General features: G+C 49.8%; 1 protein-coding gene across 3 annotated transcripts in view; it reads left to right on the top strand.

The window, feature by feature from the left end:
• LOC119963812 (V-type proton ATPase subunit B) overlaps window positions 1–22,196 on the top strand; it is a 62,944-nt gene extending 40,748 nt beyond the window's left edge. For all 3 annotated transcript variants that reach the window (XM_038793117.1, XM_038793119.1, XM_038793118.1), the window contains 5 exons: window positions 1,583–1,733; window positions 9,573–9,655; window positions 18,430–18,534; window positions 20,381–20,510; window positions 20,826–22,196. In XM_038793117.1, the coding sequence (XP_038649045.1) occupies window positions 1,583–1,733; window positions 9,573–9,655; window positions 18,430–18,534; window positions 20,381–20,510; window positions 20,826–20,989 (633 nt within the window). In that variant the 3' untranslated portion in view covers window positions 20,990–22,196. The remainder of the gene's footprint in view (window positions 1–1,582; window positions 1,734–9,572; window positions 9,656–18,429; window positions 18,535–20,380; window positions 20,511–20,825) is intronic.
• The last annotated feature ends 905 nt before the right edge of the window (window positions 22,197–23,101 follow it).

Genomic DNA, 23,101 nt, shown 5'->3' with positions numbered 1-23,101 from the left:
GAGGCCCTGCGTGAGGTGAGTAACAGAGGCCCTGCGTGAGGTGAGTAACAGAGGCCCTGCGTGAGGTGAGTAACAGAGGCCCTGTGTGAGGTGAGTAACAGAGGCCCTGTGTGAGGTGAGTAACAGAGGCCCTGCGTGAGGTGAGTAACAGATATCCTGTGTGAGGTGAGTAACAGAGGCCCTGCGTGAGGTGAGTAACAGAGGCCCTGTGTGAGGTGAGTAACAGAGGCCCTGTGTGAGGTGAGTAACAGATATCCTGCACGGTGTGAGTAACAGAGGCCCTGCGTGAGGTGAGTAACAGAGGCCCTGTGTGAGGTGAGTAACAGAGGCCCTGCGTGAGGTGAGTAACAGATATCCTGCACGGAGTGAGTAACAGAGGCCCTGTGTGAGGTGAGTAACAGATATCCTGCACGGAGTGAGTAACAGAGGCCCTGCGTGAGGTGAGTAACAGATATCCTGCACGGAGTGAGTAACAGAGGCCCTGTGTGAGGTGAGTAACAGAGGCCCTGCGTGAGGTGAGTAACAGAGGCCCTGTGTGAGGTGAGTAACAGAGGCCCTGCGTGAGGTGAGTAACAGATATCCTGCACGGAGTGAGTAACAGAGGCCCTGCGTGAGGTGAGTAACAGAGGCCCTGTGTGAGGTGAGTAACAGAGGCCCTGTGTGAGGTGAGTAACAGATATCCTGCACGGAGTGAGTAACAGAGGCCCTGCGTGAGGTGAGAAATTTAGGCCCTGCTCGACGTGAGAAATCGAGGCCCTGCGCGGGGTGAGAAACCATTTTAAGCCAAGACGCAGAGGGAAAGGTTCACAGTTCAAAGGTGACAAGGAGAAGGAGAGAAGCGATCGTAAACCATGGAATAGTGGGTGAATAACCGACAGAAGATAGAGGCAGGATTCAGCCCAGCAATCTCAATGGGGTTGTGAGTTCAAATGCCGCTACGGCATGTTGGGGAAAATGAATACAACAAATCTGGGAACCTTTTAATCGGGTGGGCGTGTGAGGGAGGGTGTGGGCTGGGGGTTGAAAGATTTGCATTTCCCATAGCCTCCAGGGCGGCTGATGAGCACTTTACATTGATGACTATCATGGGAACTGGAAAGGCTGGAGACGAACAGCATTTAAGCAAGTACAGCAATTAAAACAGGTTGCACAAGGTGCCTGAATGAAACGCTGATGAGAGCTTTCATTTGACCTTAGTAATTCTCTACACGTTCACAAAATATCACAGGAGGAAGATTGTGCAAGGCCCTTTCCAAATTACATGTGCGAGCATATCGGGCAAACTGTGGCAGGTTTAGCCTTCCGAATGGAGAGAAGGAATTTCAGTTATTCGGGGTGGAAGGGAAGCATAATCAGAGTTTGGTGTGCAGAAGGGAACAACGGGGATAAGAGAATTAGATGGGCTGAATAGATCAACTGGTCCAGTTTGTATTTGGTGACTGTCATGAAATAGAACCGATGATATTTGATGTGTTGTGGAGTCTAACACTTTATTTCCGGCCCCTCCATTTCCCCATTGCTCCCCCCCTCCCCCATCCTCCCTCCTGCTCATTCCCGCTCCTCCCCCCACTCTGCTCCCCAGGTATCCGCAGCCCGTGAGGAAGTTCCCGGCAGACGGGGTTTTCCCGGCTACATGTACACGGACTTGGCCACAATCTACGAGCGAGCGGGGCGAGTGGAGGGAAGGAATGGTTCCATCACACAAATCCCCATCCTCACCATGCCCAATGACGGTCAGTGAATAATCAGAGCCAAAACCATTGACCGTTAAACAATCCCGCCAGAATCCTGGCATAGAACGTTCCAGGCTGCTCATGGACACTTTGACCTCTGTCATATGTTCACTCGGATTGTTTTTATTCTGTCATGGGATATGGGCGTCGCTGGCTAGGCCAGCATTTCATTCCCATCCCTAATTGCCCTTGGACTGATTGACTCGCTCGGCCATTTCAGAGTCAACCACACTGCTGTGGGGTCTGGAGTCACATGCCAGCCAGACACGGTTAGGACAGCAGATTTCCTTCCCTGAGTGTCCACAATCACACACCGATCATACAATCACACACCGATCATGCAAGCACACACCGATCATGCAAGCACACACCGATCATACAATCACACACTGATCATACAATCACACACCGATCATACAATCACACACCGATCATGCAAGCACACACCGATCATGCAAGCACACACCGATCATACAATCACACACTGATCATACAATCACACACTGATCACACAATCACACACCGATCATACAATCACACACCGATCATGCAAGCACACACCGATCATACAATCACACACTGATCATACAATCACACACTGATCATACAATCACACACTGATCATACAATCACACACCGCTCATACAATCACACACTGATCATACAATCACACACTGATCATACAATCACACACTGATCATACAATCACACACTGATCATACAATCACACACTGATCATACAATCACACACTGATCATACAATCACACACTGATCATACAATCACACACCGCTCACACAATCACACACCGATCATACAATCACACACGGATCATACAGTACCGCACCGATCATACAATCACGCACCGATCATACAATCACACACCGATCATACAATCACACACCGATCATACAGTACCGCACCGATCATACAATCACACAATCACACACGGATCATACAATCACACACCGATCATACAATCACACACCGATCATACAATCACACACCGATCATACAATCACACACTGATCATACAATCACACACCGATCACACAATCACACACCGATCATACAATCACACACCGATCATACAATCACACACCGATCATACAATCACACACCAATCACACACTGATCATACAATCACACACCGATCATACAATCACACAACGATCATACAATTACACACCGATCATTCGGTCACACACCGATCATACAATCACACACTGATCATACAATCACACACCAATCAAACAATCACACACCAATCACACACTGATCATACAATCACACACCGATCATACAATCACACACCAATCACACACTGATCATACAATCACACACCAATCACACACTGATCATACAATCACACACCGATCATACAATCACACACCAATCACACACTGATCATACAATCACACACCGATCATTCGGTCACACACCGGTCATACAATCACACACCAATCACACACTGATCATACAATCACACACTCCATACAATCATACACCGATCATACAATCCCACACAGATCCTACAATCACACACCGATCATTCGGTCACACACCGATCATACAATTGCACAACGATCAGACAATCACACACCGATTATACAATCATACACCAATCACACACCAATCACACACTGATCATACAATCACACACCAATCACACACCAATCACACACTGATCATACAATGACACACTTCATACAATCATACACCGATCATACAATCCCATACAGATCCTACAATCCCATACAGATCCTACAATCACACACCGATCATTCAATCACACACCGATCATACAATCGCACACCGATCATACAATCACACACCGATCATACAATCACACACCGATCATACAATCACACACCGATCATACAATTACACAACGATCATACAATCACACACTGATCATACAATTACACACCAATCATACAATTACACACCAATCACACACTGATCATACAATCACACAACGATCATACAATCAAACAACGATCATACAATCACACACCGATCATACAATTACACAACGATCATACAATTACACAACGATCATACGATCACACACTGATCATACGATCACACACCGATCATACAATCACACACTTCATACAATCACACACTGATCATACAATCACACACCGATCATACAATCACACACAGATCCTACAATCCCATACAGATCTTTCAATCACACACCGATCATTCGATCACAGACCGATCATACAATCCCACACAGATCCTACAATCCCACACATATCCTACAATCACACACCGATCATAGAATCACAAACCGATCATACAATCACACACAGATCATTCGGTCACACACCGATCATACAATCACACACCGATCATACAATCACACACCGATCATTCGGTCACATACTGATAATTCAATCACACACCGAACATACAATCACACACCGATCATTCGGTCACATGCTGATCATACAATCACACACAGATCATACAATCACACACTGATCATACAATCACACACCAATCATACAATCACACACCGATCATACAATAACACACCGATCATACAATCACACACCGATCATACAATCACACACCGATCAAACAATCACACACCGATCATGCAATCACACACCGATCATACAATAACACACCGATCATACAAGCACACACCGATCATGCAATCACACACCGATCATACAATCACACACCGATCATACAATCACACACCGATCATACAATCACACACCGATCTTTCGGTCACACACCAATCATACAATCACACACCGATCATACAATCAAACACAGATCATACAATCATACACCGATCATACAATCACACACCGATCATACAATCAAACACAGATCATACAATCATACACCGATCATACAATCACACACCGATCATACAATCAAACACAGATCATACAATCATACACCGATCATACAATCACACACCGATCATTCGGTCACACACCGATCATACAATCACACACCGATCATACAATCACACATCGATCATGCAATCACACACCGATCATACAATAACACACCGATCATACAATCACACACCGATCATACAATCACACACCGATCATACAATCACACACCGATCTTTCGGTCACACACCGATCATACAATCACACACCGATCATACAATCAAACACAGATCATACAATCATACACCGATCATACAATAACACACCGATCATACAATCAAACACAGATCATACAATCATACAATCACACACCGATCATACAATCAAACACAGATCATACAATCATACACCGATCATACAATCACACACCGATCATACAATCAAACACAGATCATACAATCACACACTGATCATACAATCACACACCAATCATACAATCACACACCGATCATACAATCACACACCGATCATGCAATCACACACCGATCATAGAATAACACACCGATCATACAAGCACACACCGATCATGCAATCACACACCGATCATACAATCACACACCGATCATACAATCACACACCGATCATACAATCACACACCGATCATACAATCACACACCGATCATACAATCACACACCGATCTTTCGGTCACACACCAATCATACAATCACACACCGATCATACAATCAAACACAGATCATACAATCATACACCGATCATACAATCACACACCGATCATACAATCAAACACAGATCATACAATCATACACCGATCATACAATCACACACCGATCATACAATCAAACACAGATCATACAATCATACACCGATCATACAATCACACACCGATCATTCGGTCACACACCGATCATACAATCACACACCGATCATACAATCAAACACAGATCATACAATCATACACTGATCATACGATCACACACCGATCATACAATCACACACCGATCATACAATCAAACACAGATCATACAATCACACACCGATCATTCGGTCACACACCGATCATACAATCACACACCAATCACACACTGATCATACAATCACACACCGATCATACAATCACACACCAATCACACACTGACCATACAATCACACACCGATCATTCGGTCACACACCGATCATACAATCACACACTGATCATACAATCACACACTTCATACAATCATACACCGATCATACAATCCCACACAGATCCTACAATCACACACCGATCATTCGGTCACACACCGATCATACAATCACACACCGATCATACAATCACACACCAATCACACACCAATCACACACTGATCATACAATCACACACCAATCACACACCAATCACACACTGATCATACAATCACACACTTCATACAATCATACACCGATCATACAATCCCATACAGATCCTACAATCCCATACAGATCCTACAATCACACACCGATCATTCAATCACACACCGATCATACAATCGCACACCGATCATACAATCACACACCGATCATACAATCACACACCGATCATACAATTACACAACGATCATACAATCACACACCGATCATACAATCACACACCGATCATACAATCACACACCAATCACACACTGATCATACAATCACACACCGATCATACAATCACACAACGATCATACAATTACACACCGATCATTCGGTTACACACCGATCATACAATCACACACCGATCATACAATTACACAACGATCATACAATCACACACCGATCATACAATTACATACCAATCATACAATTACACACCAATCACACACTGATCATACAATCACACAACGATCATACAATCACACAACGATCATACAATCACAAACCGATCATACAATTACACAACGATCATACAATTACACAACGATCATACGATCACACACTGATCATACGATCACACACCGATCATACAATCACACACTTCATACAATCACACACTGATCATACAATCACACACCGATCATACAATCGCACACAGATTCTACAATCCCATACAGATCTTTCAATCACACACCGATCATTCGATCACAGACCGATCATACAATCCCACACAGATCCTACAATCCCACACAGATCCTACAATCACACACCGATCATACAATCACACACCGATCATTCGGTCACACACCGATCATACAATCACACACCGATCATACAATCACACACCGATCATTCGGTCACACACCGATCATACAATCACACACCGAACATACAATCACACACCGAACATACAATCACACACCGATCATTCGGTCACACACAGATCATACAATCACACACTGATCATACAATCACACACCAATCATACAATCACACACCGATCATACAATCACACACCGATCATACAATCACACACCGATCCTGCAATCACACACCGATCATACAATAACACACCGATCATACAAGCACACACCGATCATGCAATCACACACCGATCATACAATCACACACCGATCATACAATCACACACCGATCATACAATCACACACCGATCATACAATCACACACCGATCATACAATCACACACCGATCTTTCGGTCACACACCAATCATACAATCACACACCGATCATACAATCAAACACAAATCATACAATCATACACCGATCATACAATCACACACCGATCATACAATCAAACACAGATCATATAATCATACACCGATCATTCGGTCACACACCAATCATACAATCACACACCGATCATACAATCACACACCGATCATACAATCACACACCGATCATACAATCAAACACAGATCATACAATCACACACCGATCATTCGGTCACACACCGATCATACAATCACACACCAATCACACACTGATCATACAATCACACACCGATCATGCAATCACACACCGATCATGCAATCACACACCGATCTAACAATCACACACCGATCATACAATCACACACCGATCATGCAATCACACACCGATCATTCGGTCACACACCGATCATACAATCACACACCGATCATACAATCACACACCGATCATGCAATCACACACCGATCATACAATAACACACCGATCATACAATAACACACCGATCATACAATCACACACCGATCATACAATCACACACCGATCATACAATCACACACCGATCATACAATCACACACCGATCTTTCGGTCACACACCGATCATACAATCACACACCGATCATACAATCAAACACAGATCATGCAATCATACACCGATCATACAATAACACACCGATCATACAATCAAACACAGATCATACAATCATACACCGATCATACAATCACACACCCATCATACAATCAAACACAGATCATACAATCATACACCGATCATACAATCACACACCGATCATACAATCAAACACAGATCATACAATCATACACCGATCATACAATCACACACCCATCATACAATCAAACACAGATCATACAATCATACACCGATCATACAATCACACACCGATCATACAATCACACACAGATCATACAATCACACACCGATCATACAATCAAACACAGATCATACAATTACACACCGATCATTCGGTCACACACCGATCATTCGGTCACACACCGATCATACAATCACACACCGATCATACAATCAAACACAGATCATACAATCACACACCGATCATTCGGTCACACACCGATCATACAATCACACACAGATCATACAATTACACACCGATCATTCGGTCACACACCGATCATTCGGTCACACACCGATCATACAATAACACACCGATCATACAATCACACACCGATCATACAATCACACACCGATCATACAATCACACACCGATTATACAATCTCACACAGATCATACAATCACACACCGATTACTCGGTCACACACTGATCATACAATCACACACTAATCATACAATCACACACTAATCATACAATCACACACTGATCAAACAATCACATATAGATTGAACTGCAATCTTTTGCCCTGATCTGAGAGTAAATGGGGCTGGTGTTTAATCTCTTCCCCCCGGATCTCTGGGTTGGAGACTTGTACCTGTATTTCAGGGGGCACGTGCTCCTCATTGAGGCACACAAGACGTGAAGCTGCCGTCACGACTGAGCGGAGCACATGCCAGAGGTCTGATTCTAACATTGAGGTCCTGATGTCTGTGGCAATGTTCAAACAATGTGTCTTGGTTCTCATCTTGAAGTGTGGGCATGGGGCAATGGTTTCCAGGTGACAGCTTGGAGGATGGTAGAGGCGGCACGGTGGCACAGTGGTTAGCACTGCTGCCTCACAGCTCCAGGGACCCAGGTTCAATTCCGGCCTCGGGTGACTGTCTGTGTGGAGTTGGCACACTCCCTGTGTCTGCGTGGGTTTCCTCCGGGTGCTCTGGTTTCCTCCCACAGTCCAAAGATGTTCAGGGGTAGGTGGATTGGCTAAATTGCCCTTAGTGTCCAAAATGTTAGGTGGGGTTACTGGGTTACGGGGATAGGGTAGATGTGTGGGCCTAAGTAGGGTGCTCTTTCCAAGGGCCGGTGCAGGCTCGATGGGCCGAATGGCCTCCTACTGCACTGTCAATTACATCTATGTAAAAGTGATGCAGAGCCGGTTGTGGGATAATTAGTGCCGTAAGGTGTCTGATCACTGGAGAGAAATAGAGATGTTCATTTATTTAAATGAAACACGGAGCAAGGAAAGCATCCCTTCATCACGTCTGGTGTCACCTCGCTATCGTCGTGCACACCATTCTCTTCCTCATCAAATGGTGAAGAGAGCGCGTGCAGACTGTGTACACCCTGACCATGCAGCGAGTCACAACGTCCCACTGTTAAAGGAACGTGTTCCGAATCAAGTGCCTGAACGCACTGTGGTGCAGAGAGTGTGGTAATCCAATGCATACTAACTGTGTGGAGACTGTTTGATTTGTTCCAGATATCACCCACCCCATTCCTGATCTGACAGGATTTATTACTGAAGGTCAGATCTATGTTGACAGACAGATACATAACAGACAGGTGAGTGACATCACCTCCCAAATCAGAGTCAGCTCCTCTTGCACAGCTTCATCCAGTCAGCAAGTGGCCAAAGGGCTTGGAATAGAAGGAGCCAGTGGGTGTGGAGTGGAAAGAAGGAATGAGATTGGGGAGAGGGGCAGGATGGGAAGGGGGTGGGGTTGGGGAGAGGGGCAGGATGGGAAGGGGGTGGGGTTGGGGAGAGGGGCAGGATGGGAAGGGGGTGGGGTTGGGGAGAGGGGCAGGATGGGAAGGGGGTGGAGTTGGGGAGAGGGGCAGGATGGGAAGGGGGTGGGGTTGGGGAGAGGGGCAGGATGGGAAGGGGGTGGGGTTGGGGAGAGGGGCAGGATGGGAGGGGGTGGGGAAGGGGGGGTGGTGTTGGGGAGAGGGGCAGGATGGGAAGGGGGTGGGATTGGGGAGAGGGGCAGGATGGGAAGGGGGTGGGGTTGGGGAGAGGGGCAGGATGGGAAGGGGGTGGGGTTGGGGAGAGGGGCAGGATGGGAAGGGGGTGGGGTTGGGGAGAGGGGCAGGATGGGAAGAGGGTTGGGGGAGGGGCAGGATGGGAAGGGGGTGGGGTGGGAAGGGGGTGGGGTTGGGGGAGGGGCAGGATGGGAAGGGGTGGGGTTGGGATGGGGTGGGGTTGGGGAGAGGGGCAGGATGGGAAGGGGGTGGGGTTGGGGAGAGGGGCAGGATGGGAGGGGGTGGGGAAGGGGGGTGGTGTTGGGGAGAGGGGCAGGATGGGAAGGGGGTGGGATTGGGGAGAGGGGCAGGATGGGAAGGGGGTGGGGTTGGGGAGAGGGGCAGGATGGGAAGGGGGTGGGGTTGGGAGAGGGGCAGGATGGGAAGGGGGTGGGGTTGGGGAGAGGGGCAGGATGGGAAGAGGGTTGGGGGAGGGGCAGGATGGGAAGGGGGTGGGGTTGGGAAGGGGGTGGGGTTGGGGGGAGGGGCAGGATGGGAAGGGGTGGGGTTGGGATGGGGTGGGGTTGGGGAGAGGGGCAGGATGGGAAGGGGGTGGGGTTGGGGAGAGGGGCAGGATGGGAAGGGGGTGGAGTTGGGGAGAGGGACAGGATGGGAAGGGGGTGGAGTTGGGGAGAGGGGCAGGATGGGAAGGGGGTGGGGTTGGGGAGAGGGGCAGGATGGGAAGGGGTTGGGTTGGGGAGAGGGGCAGGATGGGAAGGGAGTGGGGTTGGGGAGAGGGGCAGGATGGGAAGGGGGTGGGGTTGGGGAGAGGGGCAGGATGAGAAGGGGGTGGGGTTGGGGAGAAGGGGCAGGATGGGAAGGGGGGTGGAGTTGGGGAGAGCGGCAGGATGGGAAGGGGGGTGGAGTTGGGGAGAGGGGCAGGATGGGAAGGGGGTGGGGTTGGGGAGAGGGGCAGGATGGGAAGGGGGTGGGGTTGGGGAGAGGGGCATGATGGGAAGGGGGTGGGGTTGGGGAGAGGGGTGGAGTTGGGAAGAGGGGCAGGATGGGAAGGGGGTGGGGTTGGGGAGAGGGGCTGGATGGGAAGGGGGTGGGGTTGAGGAGAGGGGCAGGATGGGAAGGGGGTTGGGGAGAGGGGCAGGATGGGAAGGGGGTGGGGTTGGGGGGAGGGGCAGGATGGGAAGGGGGTGGAGTTGGGGAATGGGGCAGGATGGGAAGGGGTGGGGTTGGGGGAGGGGCAGGATGGGAAGGGGGTGGAGTTGGGGAATGGGGCAGGATGGGAAGGGGGTGGAGTTGTGGAGAGGGGCAGGATGGGAAGGGGGTGGGGTTGGGGAGAGGGGGAGGATGGGAAGGGGTGGGGTTGGGGAGAGGGGCATGATGGAAAGGGGGTGGAGTTGGGGAGAGGGGTGGAGTTGGGGAGAGGGGCAGGATGGGAAGGGGGTGGGGTTGGGGAGAGGGGCAGGATGGGAAGGAGGTGGGGTTGGGGAGAGGGGCAGGATGGGAAGGGGGGTGGGGTTGGGGAGAGGGGCAGGATGGGAGGGGGTGGGGTTGGGGAGAGGTGCAGGACGGGAAGGGGGGTGGAGTTGGGGAGAGGGGCAGGATGGGAAGGGGTGGGGTTGGGGAGAGGGGCAGGATGGGAAGGGGTGGGGTTGGGGAGAGGGGCAGGATGGGAAGGGGGTGGGGTTGGAGAGAGGGGCAGGATGGGAAGGGGGTGTAGTTGGGGAGAGGGGCAGGATGGGAAGGGGGTGGATTTGGGGAGAGGGGCAGGATGGGAAGGGGGTGGGGTTGGGGAGAGGGGCAGGATGGGAAGGGGGTGGGGTTGGGGAGAGGGGCAGGATGGGAGGGGGGGGGGAAGGGGGGTGGGGTTGGGGAGAGGGGCAGGATGGGAAGGGGGTGGGATTGGGGAGAGGGGCAGGATGGGAAGGGGGTGGGGTTGGGGAGAGGGGCAGGATGGGAAGGGGGTGGGATTGGGGAAAGTGGCAGGATGGGAAGGGGAAAGTGGCAGGTTGGGAAGGTGGAGGTGGGTCGGAGTGAAGATAAGAGACGGATGTGGGATGAGGAAGTGGCAATGAGGGTAGAGACGAGGCAGGGTGCAGATGGAGAGGAGGGGTTTGGGAGGGCATGCATTGAGGGGGAGAGGGTGAGGATAGGTTGAGGGGGTGTTTTTGGGGTGGGGATGTTTGGGGGTGAGATGCGGAGGGGTTGATGACGGGATGGGGGTGGAGTTGTTCATGGGGTGGGGGTGGGGAAAGGAGGAGTTGGAAATGGGAAGGGGGTGTTGATGGGGAGAAGATGTGTTGGGGATGGGGAGGGGGTGGGATGGGGAGCAGTTGTTGATGGGGAGGGGGTGGGACGGTGATGGAGAGGGGGTGGGGAGGGGGAGGGGATGGGGAGGGGATATGGAGGGGAGGGGAGGTGTTGGGGATGGGGTGGGGATGGTGATGGGGTGGGGATGGTGATAAGGAGGGGCTGGGGATGGAGAGAGGAGGGGGAGGGGAGGGGAAGGGTAGGGGGTGGGATGGGGTTGGGGAGAGGGTGAGATGGGGAGGGGGTTCTATGAGGAGTGGATGGGGTGGGGATGGGGAGGGGAAGGGGAGGGGGTGGTATGGTGACGGGGTGGGGGTGGGGATGGGGAGAGCGAGGGGGTGGGATGAGGATGGGGGTTTGATGGGGAGGGGATGGGGAGAGGGAATTGAGGGGGTGGGGGTGGGGAAAAGGTGGTGAGGGGGTGTTGTTTGGGTGGGGATGGGAGGGGTTGGGAATAGGAATTGGGTTTTGATACAAAGAACAAAGTACAAAGAAATGACAGCACAGGAACAGGCCCTTCGGCCCTCCCAGCCTGCACCGATCCAGATCCTTTATCTAAACCTGTCTCCTATTTTCCAAGGTCTACTTCCCTCTGTTCCCGCCCATTCATATACCTGTCTAGATGCTTCTTAAATGATGCTATCGTGCCCGCCTCTATCACCTCCGCTGGTAAAGCGTTCCAGGCACCCACCACCCTCTGCGTAAAAAACATTCCACACACATCTCCCTTAAACTTTCCCCCTCTCACCTTGAAGTCTTGACCCCTTGTAACTGACACCCCCACTCTTGGAAAAAGCTTGTTGCTATCCACCCTGTCCATACGCCTCATAATTTTGTAGACCTCAATCAGGTCCCCCCCTCAACCTCCGTCTTTCCAACGAAAACAATCCTAATCTACTCAACCTTTTTTCATAGCTAGCACCCTCCATACCAGGCAACATCCTCCTCTGCACCCTCCCAAAGCATCCACACCCTTCTGGTAATGTGGCGACCAGAACTGCACGCAGTATTCCAAATGTGGCCTAACCTAGTTCTATACAACTGTAACATGATCTGCCGACTCTTCTACTCAATACCCCGTCCCATGAAGGCAAGCATGCTGTATGCCTTCTTGACCACTCTATCAACCTGCGTTGCCACCTTCAGGGTACAATGGACCTGAACTCCCAGATCTCTCTGTACATAAATTTTCCCCAGGACCCTTCCATTTACCATATAGTCCGCTCTTGAATTTGATCTTCCAAAATGCATCACCTCGCATTTGCCTGGATTGAACTCCATCTGCCATTTCTCTGCCCAACTCTGCAATCTATCTATATTTTGTTGTATTCTCTGACAGTCCTCCTCGCTATCTGCAACTCCACCAATCTTAGTATCATCTGCAAACTTGCTAATCAGACCACCTATACCTTCGTCCAGGTCATTTATGTATATCACAAACAACAGTGGTCCCAGCAAGGATCCCTGTGGAACATCACTAGTCACCCTTCTCCATTTTGAGACACTCCCTTCCACCACTACTCTCTGTCTCCTGTTACCCAGCCAGTTCTTTATCCATCTAGCTAGTACAAAATGAACCCCATACGACTTCACTTTTTCCATCAACCTGCCATGGGAAACCTTATCAAACGCCTTACTAAAGTCCATGTATATGACATCTACAGCCCTTCCCTCATTAACTAACTTTGTCACTTCCTCAAAGAATTCTATTAGGTTTGTAAGACATGACCTTCCCTGCACAAAACCATGCTGCCTATCACTGATAAGTCTATTTTCTTCCAGATGTGAATAGATCCTATCCCTCAGTATCTTCTCCAACAGTTTGCCTACCACTGACGTCAAGCTCACAGGTCTATAATTCCTTGGATTATCCCTGCTACCCTTCTTAAACAAAGGGGCAACATTAGCAATTCTCCAGTCCTTCGGGACCTCACCCATGCTCAAGGATGCTGCAAAGATATCTGTTAAGGCCCCATCTATTTCGACCCTTGCTTCCCTCAGTAACCTGGGATAGATCCCATCCGGTCCTGGGGACTTGTCCACCTTTATGTCTTTTAGAATACCCAAAGTTTCCCTCTTCCATATGACAACTTGACCTAGAGTATTTAAACACCCATCCCTAGCCTCAACATCCGTCTTGTCCCTCTCCTTTGTGAGTACCGATGCAAAGTACTCATTAAGAATCTCACCCATTTCCTCTGAGTCCAGGCAAAAATTCCCTCTTTTGTCTTCAAGTGGGCCAATCCTTTCTCTAGTTACCCTCTTGCTCCTTACATACGAACAAAAGGCTTTGGGATTTTCCTTAGCCCTGTTAGCCAAAGATATTTCATGACCTCTTTTAGCCCTCTTTATTGCACGTTTGAGATTCGTCCTACTTTCCCGATATTCCTACAAAGCTTCATCAGTTTTGAGTTGCCTCGATCTTATGAATGCTTCCTTTTTAATGTTAGCTAGTCTTACAATTCCACCCGTCATCCATGGTTCCCTAATCTTGCCATTTCTATCCCTCATTTTCACAGGAACATGTCTGTCCTGCACTCTAATCAACCTTTCCTTAAAAGACTCCCACATTTCACATGTGGATTTACCCTTAAACAGCTGCTCCCAATCCACATTCCCGAGCTCCTGCCGAATTTTGTTATACTCGGCCTTTCCCCAATTTAGCACTCTTCCTTTCGGACCACTCTTGTCCTTGCCCATGAGTATTCTAAAACTTACGGAATTGTGATCGCTATTCCCAAAGTAATCATCGACTGAAACATCAACCACCTGGCTGGGATCATTCTCCAATACCAGGTCCAGTATGGGCCCTTCCCGAGTTGGACTATTTACATACTGCTCTAAAAAAACTCTCCTGGATGCTCCTTACAAACTCTGCTCCATCTTCGCCTCCAACACTACATGAGTCCCATTAACTGCTGGGGAAATTAATATCTCCCATCACAACCACCCTATTGCTCCTACATTTTTCTATAATCTGTCTGCATATTTGTACCTCTACTTCATGCTCGCTTTTGGGAGGCCTGTAGTAAAGTCCCAACAATGTTACTGCACCCTTCCTATTTCTTAGTTCCACCCATATTGCCTCAGTGCTCAAATCCTCCATCATGCCCTCCTTAATCACAGCTGTGATATCATCTCTGATGAGTAATGAAACTCCTCCCCCCCTTCTACCTCCCTCTCTATCCCTCCTGAAGCATCTATACCCTGGGATATTCAGTTGCCAATCCTGCCCTTCCCTCAACCAAGTCTCAGTAATACCAATAACATCATATTCCCAGGTTCTAATCCAAGTTCTAAATTCCTCTGCCTTACCTGCTACACTTCTCACATTAAAACAAATGCACCTCTCAGACCACCTGTCCCTTTGCGTTCATCAACTCTTCCCTGTCTACTCTTCCCCTTAGTCACATTGAGTTTATTATCTTGTACCTTACTGGCGTTAGTTGCTGCTTCTTTACTGACCTCTAATTTCCTAATCTGGTTCCCATCTCCCTGCCACATTAGTTTAAAACCTCCCCAACAGTGTTAGCAAAAACACCCCCTAGGACATTGGTTCCAGTCCTGCCCAGGTGTAGAGCATCCGGTTTCTAATGGTCCCACCGCCCCCAGAACCGGATCCAATGTCCCAAAAATCTGACCCCCCTCCCTCCTGCACCATCTCTCAAGCCACATATTCATTCTGACTATTCTTGAATTTCTACTCTGACTGTCCCGTGGCACTGGTAGCAATCCTGAGATTACTACCTTTGAGGTCCTACTTTTTAACTTACCTCCTGACTCCCTAAATTCTGATTGTAGGACCTCATCCCTTTTTTACCTATATCATTGGTGCCAATATGCACCACGACAACTGGCTGTTCACCCTCCCCCTTCAGTATGTCCTGCAGCTGATCGGAGACATCCCTGACCCCAGTACCCGGGAGGCAACATACCATTCGGGTGTCTCGTTTTCGACCACAGAAACGCCTGTCTGCTCCCCTTACAATTGAATCCCCTCTGACTATAGCCCTGCCAGTCTTTTTCCCGGCCATCTATGCAGCAGAGCCAATCACGGTGCCATGAGCCTGGCTACTACTGCCTTCCCCTGGTGAGTGATCTCCCCCAACAGTATCCAAAACGGTATATCTGTTTTGGAGGGAGATGACCGCAGGGGACACTGCACTGCCTTCCTGCTCTTTCTCTGCCTTTTGGTCACCCGTTCCCTGTCTCCCTCACCAATCCTAATCTGCGGTGTGACCAACTCACTGAACGTGCTATCCACGACCTCCTCAGCATCGCGGATGCTCCAAAGTGAATCCACCCGCAGCTCCAGAGCCGTCATGCGGTCTAACAGGAGCTTCAGCTGGGCACACTTCGTGCACATGAAGGAGTCAGGGGCATCGGCCGCGTCCCTGAACTCCCACATTGAGCACGAGGAGCATAACACGGGTCTGGGATCTCCTGCCATTTTTACCCTTTACCTTAACTGACTACAGACTATACTATCAAATAATTAATAAGTGAAAGGAACAAAGATTTTACTTACCAATCACAATACTTACCAACGCACGAAGAGTTAAATTTCTCCCAGCTGCTGCTAATTGGAGCACTTTCCTTACCAGCCAATCAGGTCACTGCTTTGCTGTGATGTCACCCTTCCAGGTAAGTTTTTAAAGTTTTAAAGAGGTAAACTTACCTTCCCAACGACCCCTCACCACTGCTCCCGCCGAGAATCTGAAGTCCGCTGCTCCTTATCAAGTCTTTTTTTTTTGGTTAGAGGAGGAGGGCAGGTGGGAGACACTACACGTGTAGTGCCTCAGGTTTAGCCGCTGCCCAAATATATCAGTTCACTCACCTTCCCAGAGCGCAATTCGCCCGCTCCCGTTCAGCTCCTCCCACGCACTGCAAACTGCAAACAGCTCCCTGGTTACTGCTCTCGCTGAAAAAAAGCACACTACACTCCGCGCTCCTGAAATGAAGTCTCACCCCGTCTCTCCGTTCTTTTATGAAGTGAATGGAATGGAAGGGGGTGAGTGGGGAAGGGGGTGAGGAGTCAGTGCGGTAATGAGGTAAAATTACCTGTGTTTCTATCCAACTCTGCACCTTGTAAATCCACAAAGTAAATCTAACTCTGGGTCAGGTATAAACACTCAGAACATACCCCCGTGTAAATCAGCTCCATTCACTCCAGGGAAACATTGACATGGGCACTCAGGAACTATTCCACCTCTGTTAATTCTTCTGATTGTTCTCAAATATCCTCAGCTCCACATTATACATTAATCATAGAATCAGACAAAGGGGAAGAAGGCTGTTTGGCCCTTCTATCTGTGCTAGCTCTTTGAAAGAACTATTTATTTAGTGTTCCTTGTGATTCTGCCTTTTCAGGTCTGGCACAGTAGCATTATGATTAACCAAAGGTTAATGATATAATGATCTGGAGACATGATTACAAATCTCACCATTAAAACTAGGAATTTACATTCAGTTAATTCGATGAATCCAGTCTCTCAGGTGTCTGCTGCTCTTGTCCTTCTAGATGGTAGTGGCCGTGGGTTTGCAAGGTGCTGTCTGAGGTACCTTGGCGAGTCCCTGCAGTGCATCTTGTAGATGGTACACACGGCTGCCACTGTTCATCAGTGGTGGAGGATTTGAATATTTGTGGAAGGGGGAGCAATTGAGCGGCTGCTTTGTCCTGGATGGTGTGGAGCTTCTTGAGTGTTGTTGGAGCTGCACTCACCCAGGCAAGTGGAGAGTATTCCAGCACACTCCTGGCTTGTGCCTTGTAGATGGTGGACAGGCTTTCGGGGATCCCTGCAAGGCTCCTCGGTTCTGACCTGCTCTGGTAGCCACAGTATTAATGTGGCTGGGTCCAGTTCAAGTTCTGATCCATGGTAACCTCCAGGATGTTGATCATGGGGGAATCATGCCATTTAATGAGAGCTAGTTAGATTGAAAACAGCTGTTCTTTACACCTTGGTCAGAGGGCGCAGTCCTGTCAATGGATGGATTCAGTCCATGGTAACAGTATAATGATATCTCACCTGCGAGTCTCTTTCTTTCATCTCCAGATATATCCACCAATCAACGTACTCCCCTCGCTTTCCCGTCTGATGAAGTCAGCTATTGGTGAAGGGATGACAAGGAAAGACCATGCAGACGTGTCCAATCAGCTGGTAAGGGCGGGAATACACATTGGAGCATGGGAGTGAGGGTAGGGAAAATTCATCAAGAGACAAAGAAACGAAGACGACATGGAGAGCGAGACGGGATTGGGTCAAAGGAGAGGCGGGATTCGGTAGAGAGCGAGACGGGATTGTGTAGAGAGCGAGGCGGGATTGACCCGAGACGGGATTGGGTAGAGAGCGAGACGGGATTGGGTAGAGAGCGAGACGGGATTGGGTAGAGAGCGAGGCGGGATTGACCCGAGACGGGATTGGGAAGAGAGCGAGACGGGATGGGGTAGAGAGCGAGACGGGATTGGGTAGAGAGCGAGATGGGATTGGGTAGAGAGCGAGATGGGATTGGGTAGAGAGCGAGACGGGATTGGGTAGAGAGCGAGACGGGATTGGGGAGAGAGCGAGACGGGATTGGGTAGAGAGTGAGACGGGATTGGGTAGAGAGCGAGACGGGATTGGGTAGAGAGCGAGACGGGATTGGGGAGAGAGGGAGACAGGATTGGGTAGAGAGCGAGACGGGATTGGGTAGAGAGCGAGACGGGATTGGGGAGAGAGGGAGACGGGATTGGGTAGAGAGCGAGACGGGATTGGGTAGAGAGCGAGACGGGATTGGGTAGAGAGCGAGACGGGATTGGGTAGAGAGCGAGACGGGATTGGGTAGAGAGCGAGACGGGATTGGGTAGTGAGCGAGATGGGATTGGGTAGAGAGCGAGACGGGATTGGGTAGAGAGCGAGATGGGATTGGGTAGAGAGCGAGACGGGATTGGGTAGAGAGCGAGACAGGATTGGTAGAGAGCGAGATGGGATTGGGTAGAGAGTGAGACGGGATTGGGGAGAGAGCGAGACGGGATTGGGTAGAGAGGGAGACGGGATTGGGTAGAGAGCGAGGCGGGATTGGGTAGAGAACGAGACGGGATTGGGTAGAGAGCGAGACGGGATTGGGTAGAGAGCGAGACAGCGTTGGGTAGAGGGAGACGGGATTGGGTAGAGAGAGAGACGGGATTGGGTAGAGAGCGAGGCGGGATTGGGTAGAGAGCGAGACGGGATTGGGTAGAGAGCGAGACGGGATTGGGTAGAGAGCGAGACGGGATTGGGGAGAGAGCGAGATGGGATTGGGGAGTGAGCGAGATGGGATTGGGTAGAGAGCGAGACGGGATTAGGGAGAGAGCGAGACGGGATTGGGTAGAGAGCGAGACGGGATTGGGTAGAGAGCGAGACGGGATTGGGTAGAGAGCGAGACGGGATTGGGTAGAGAGCGAGACGGGATTGGGTAGAGAGCGAGACGGGATTGGGTAGAGAGCGAGACGGGATTGGGGAGAGAGCGAGACGGGATTGGGTAGAGAGCGAGATGGGATTGGGTAGAGAGCGAGACGGGATTGGGGAGAGAGCGAGACGGGATTGGGTAGAGAGGGAGACGGGATTGGGTAGAGAGAGAGACGGGATTGGGTAGAGAGCGAGACGGGATTGGGTAGAGAGCGAGACGGGATTGGGTAGAGAGTGAGATGGGATTGGGTAGAGAGCGAGACGGGATTGGGTAGAGAGCGAGATGGGATTGGGTAGAGAGCGAGACAGGATTGGGGAGAGAGCGAGACGGGATTGGGTAGAGAGCGAGATGGGATTGGGTAGAGAGCGAGACGGGATTGGGTAGAGAGCGAGACGGGATGGGGAGAGAGCGAGACGGGATTGGGTAGAGAGTGCGTTGGGATATCTCTCTATATCTATATATATATATCTTGATCTGTCAGTTTTTCTCTCTCTCCCCATAACCCATTGCCCTGCCATCCTCTGACATCATCCTGACTCTCTCGCTAACCATTCTCATGATCACCATTTCGTCCAACAGTATGCCTGCTATGCCATTGGGAAGGATGTTCAAGCCATGAAGGCTGTGGTTGGTGAAGAGGCCTTGACCTCCGATGACCTCCTGTACCTAGAGTTCCTTCAGAAATTTGAAAAGAATTTTATTGCCCAAGGTAAGGAAATGAGACACATAGGCGACACCGGACAGAGAAGAGTAACTCTGGGAGTCTCAGAACTGAGCCCTGCTGCCTCTCAGGCCTGAGGGGCTGAATGGCCTCCTCCTGTTCCTTTGTAGCAGGCTTGAGGGGCTGAATGGCCTCTTCCTGTTCCTGTGTAACAGGCTTGAGGGGCTGAATGGCCTCTTCCTGTTCCTGTGTAACAGGCTTGAGGGGCTGAATGGCCTCTTCCTGTTCCTGTGCAGCAGGCTCGAGGGGCTGAATGGCCTCCTCCTGTTCCGATGTCCATCTCACATTTGGTTTCCGTTTCAGGTCCGTACGAGAACCGGTCAATTTTCGATTCCCTTGACATTGGGTGGCAGCTGCTGCGGATTTTCCCGAAGGAGATGCTGAAGAGAATTCCAGGGAATATTGTCTCTGAATTTTACCCCCGGGAGTCTCGGGAGAACAAGGAGGAGACTGGGACTCACCTGTGAAACGTCCACGTATCCCTCCCCCCGAACAATTTGTCCATACTCTCCTCGTCTCCCAGTGACCACATCTCAGCCCCACCTCCTACCCCCACCGGGATATACAATAAACAGCTGGCATAGCCATCAATGCCCACGTCCTGTGAAAGAATCAAAAGCAAACCTCCCCACACACCCACTACCTCCTGCCAGCCCTCTGCTTACCTACTGCCCAGCCTTAATTCCTCCCCTCGCTCCCTCCCCCTTGCCCCCTCCTCTGGGTCCCTTCATCTTGTCCCCTGCCCTAAGCTCCCGCCCTTTGACCCCTTCACACTACCCCTCTTGCTCAAACCCACCCTCACCCGCTCCTCGCTTCCCCTCTCGAGACCCCCTTCCCCAACTCCTCTCCTCGCACCCACCCCACTCATTCTTCTCCCCCCTTGCTCCCTCCCCTGGACTTCTGTCCTCGACTCGCCCCCCCCCCCCCCATCCCTTCCGCCTCATCCCTCCCTGTTGCCCATTTCCCCTTGTCCCCCTCCCACTGCTCTTTCCTCCTTCCCTCACCCTCATCCCTAACCCCCTCCTCCTTTATTCCCCTCCCTGGCTCTCTTCCCCCAGCCCCTCGACTCACCGCACCCCCCCCCCCCCCCCCCTACACTCTACCCACATTCCCCCTCCCCAGAATACCCGGTGCTCCCTCAATACCAGTCAGGAGAGTTTGAAGCAAGGTTTCAGTCTATTTTGATATTTAAACAGACACTCCCTCCTCCACAAGCTGATGGGCTCAGGGTTGAGACGTGTAAAATGTGCCTGACCTGCGACCCTTCGGTTGCTGGGAACTAAAATTCTCCCCCGCCTCCATGTCCCCCACAATTGTCTCTCTTACCGAGGCCAAATTTCAATTTCCACATTTCTTTATCGATTGATTTCAAATAGTCAGATTGTCCACAGTGAGATTTGATCCCATTTACCCTGAATAATTCATTTACTAATCCAAACCATTCAGATAAGGTAGCACGTGGCTCTTGAGACCTGTCTCAATCTTTTATCAATTGGTCTTTAATGATAGATTCTAATATCTGGGAATAATATTTTAAAGTTTTGTCCAGATGTAATCTTTAATTCAGCCAACTGTTCTGTTCCAGTGGAAAACCTTTTATGATTTTGATGCCTGTTGATTTTTTCGATCGCACTCTGTCTCTTTAAGAAACAATAAACTCCGTCACTGATTTGCTCTCGTCTCTGTGTTGCTATGGAGGATGAGGAGAGCGTGTACAACGCATTGCAGTCAGCCAGATTGTGAAGTTTTACGAAGGTTCCAAACTCCGGAAATGCTCAGCAAAATTATTCCAATTGAGCGTTAAATCTCGAGATCAATCTGCATCTGTAAACTGTGCTCAGAACTTCATTTGAAGGCATCTATAGGGGCCCTATTGAAGGGACAGCCTATTGAGATCCCATTTAAATGGGACAGGGATCCCTTTAATAGTGAGAATCCCTCAATTGAGATCCTGTTTAAAGGGATTGTCCATCTATTGAGATCTTGTTTAAGGTGACAGTTCCAGGATTAACAAATTGCCTCGGCCTCTGCAGCTAGTCTTCTGCCGATTGCTAGTCTGCAGAAACATGGTGCCAGTCCATTTTACCAATAGGGGTGGTACGAAAGGGCCTGACAAGCAAATTCACCGATGGCAAAGGATGAATTGCTGGATCAGCTTCTGGGAAAAGAGGTGGGTCAAGTGGATCAATACGGAGAACATTTAGGCGACATTGATTGTAGCATCTTAAATATTTGACTAGCTATGGAAAGGAAGAAAAATAATTAATTTGGCAAGGGCCAATTTCAGTGAGGTGTGAACAGGGCTGTCCCATATTCCACGTTCAATGGTTTGATTGATCTGCGTTTGATTATGTCAGTCTGGTGACTGATCCTTCTTCACTGTGCTGGATTGATTAAACCTGTGGGTGGAGCTAGAGAGCCAATTAAACAGAGAGGCCGTTAAGAGAGAGGGGGCTGGATTCTCCGATTCTGAGACTAAGTGCTGACGCCGGCGTGGGAACAGTGTTTTCCAACCCAAAAAACAGCCCAAAGCCGCCACCAATCCTCTGACTGGTGGGGGGGGGGGGGGGGGGGGGGGG

Source organism: Scyliorhinus canicula, chromosome 3, assembly GCF_902713615.1.
Source record: "Scyliorhinus canicula chromosome 3, sScyCan1.1, whole genome shotgun sequence".
NCBI lineage: Eukaryota > Metazoa > Chordata > Chondrichthyes > Carcharhiniformes > Scyliorhinidae > Scyliorhinus > Scyliorhinus canicula.
Note: the sequence above shows the minus strand (reverse complement) of the source record. Positions and strands in the feature narration are given on the sequence as shown.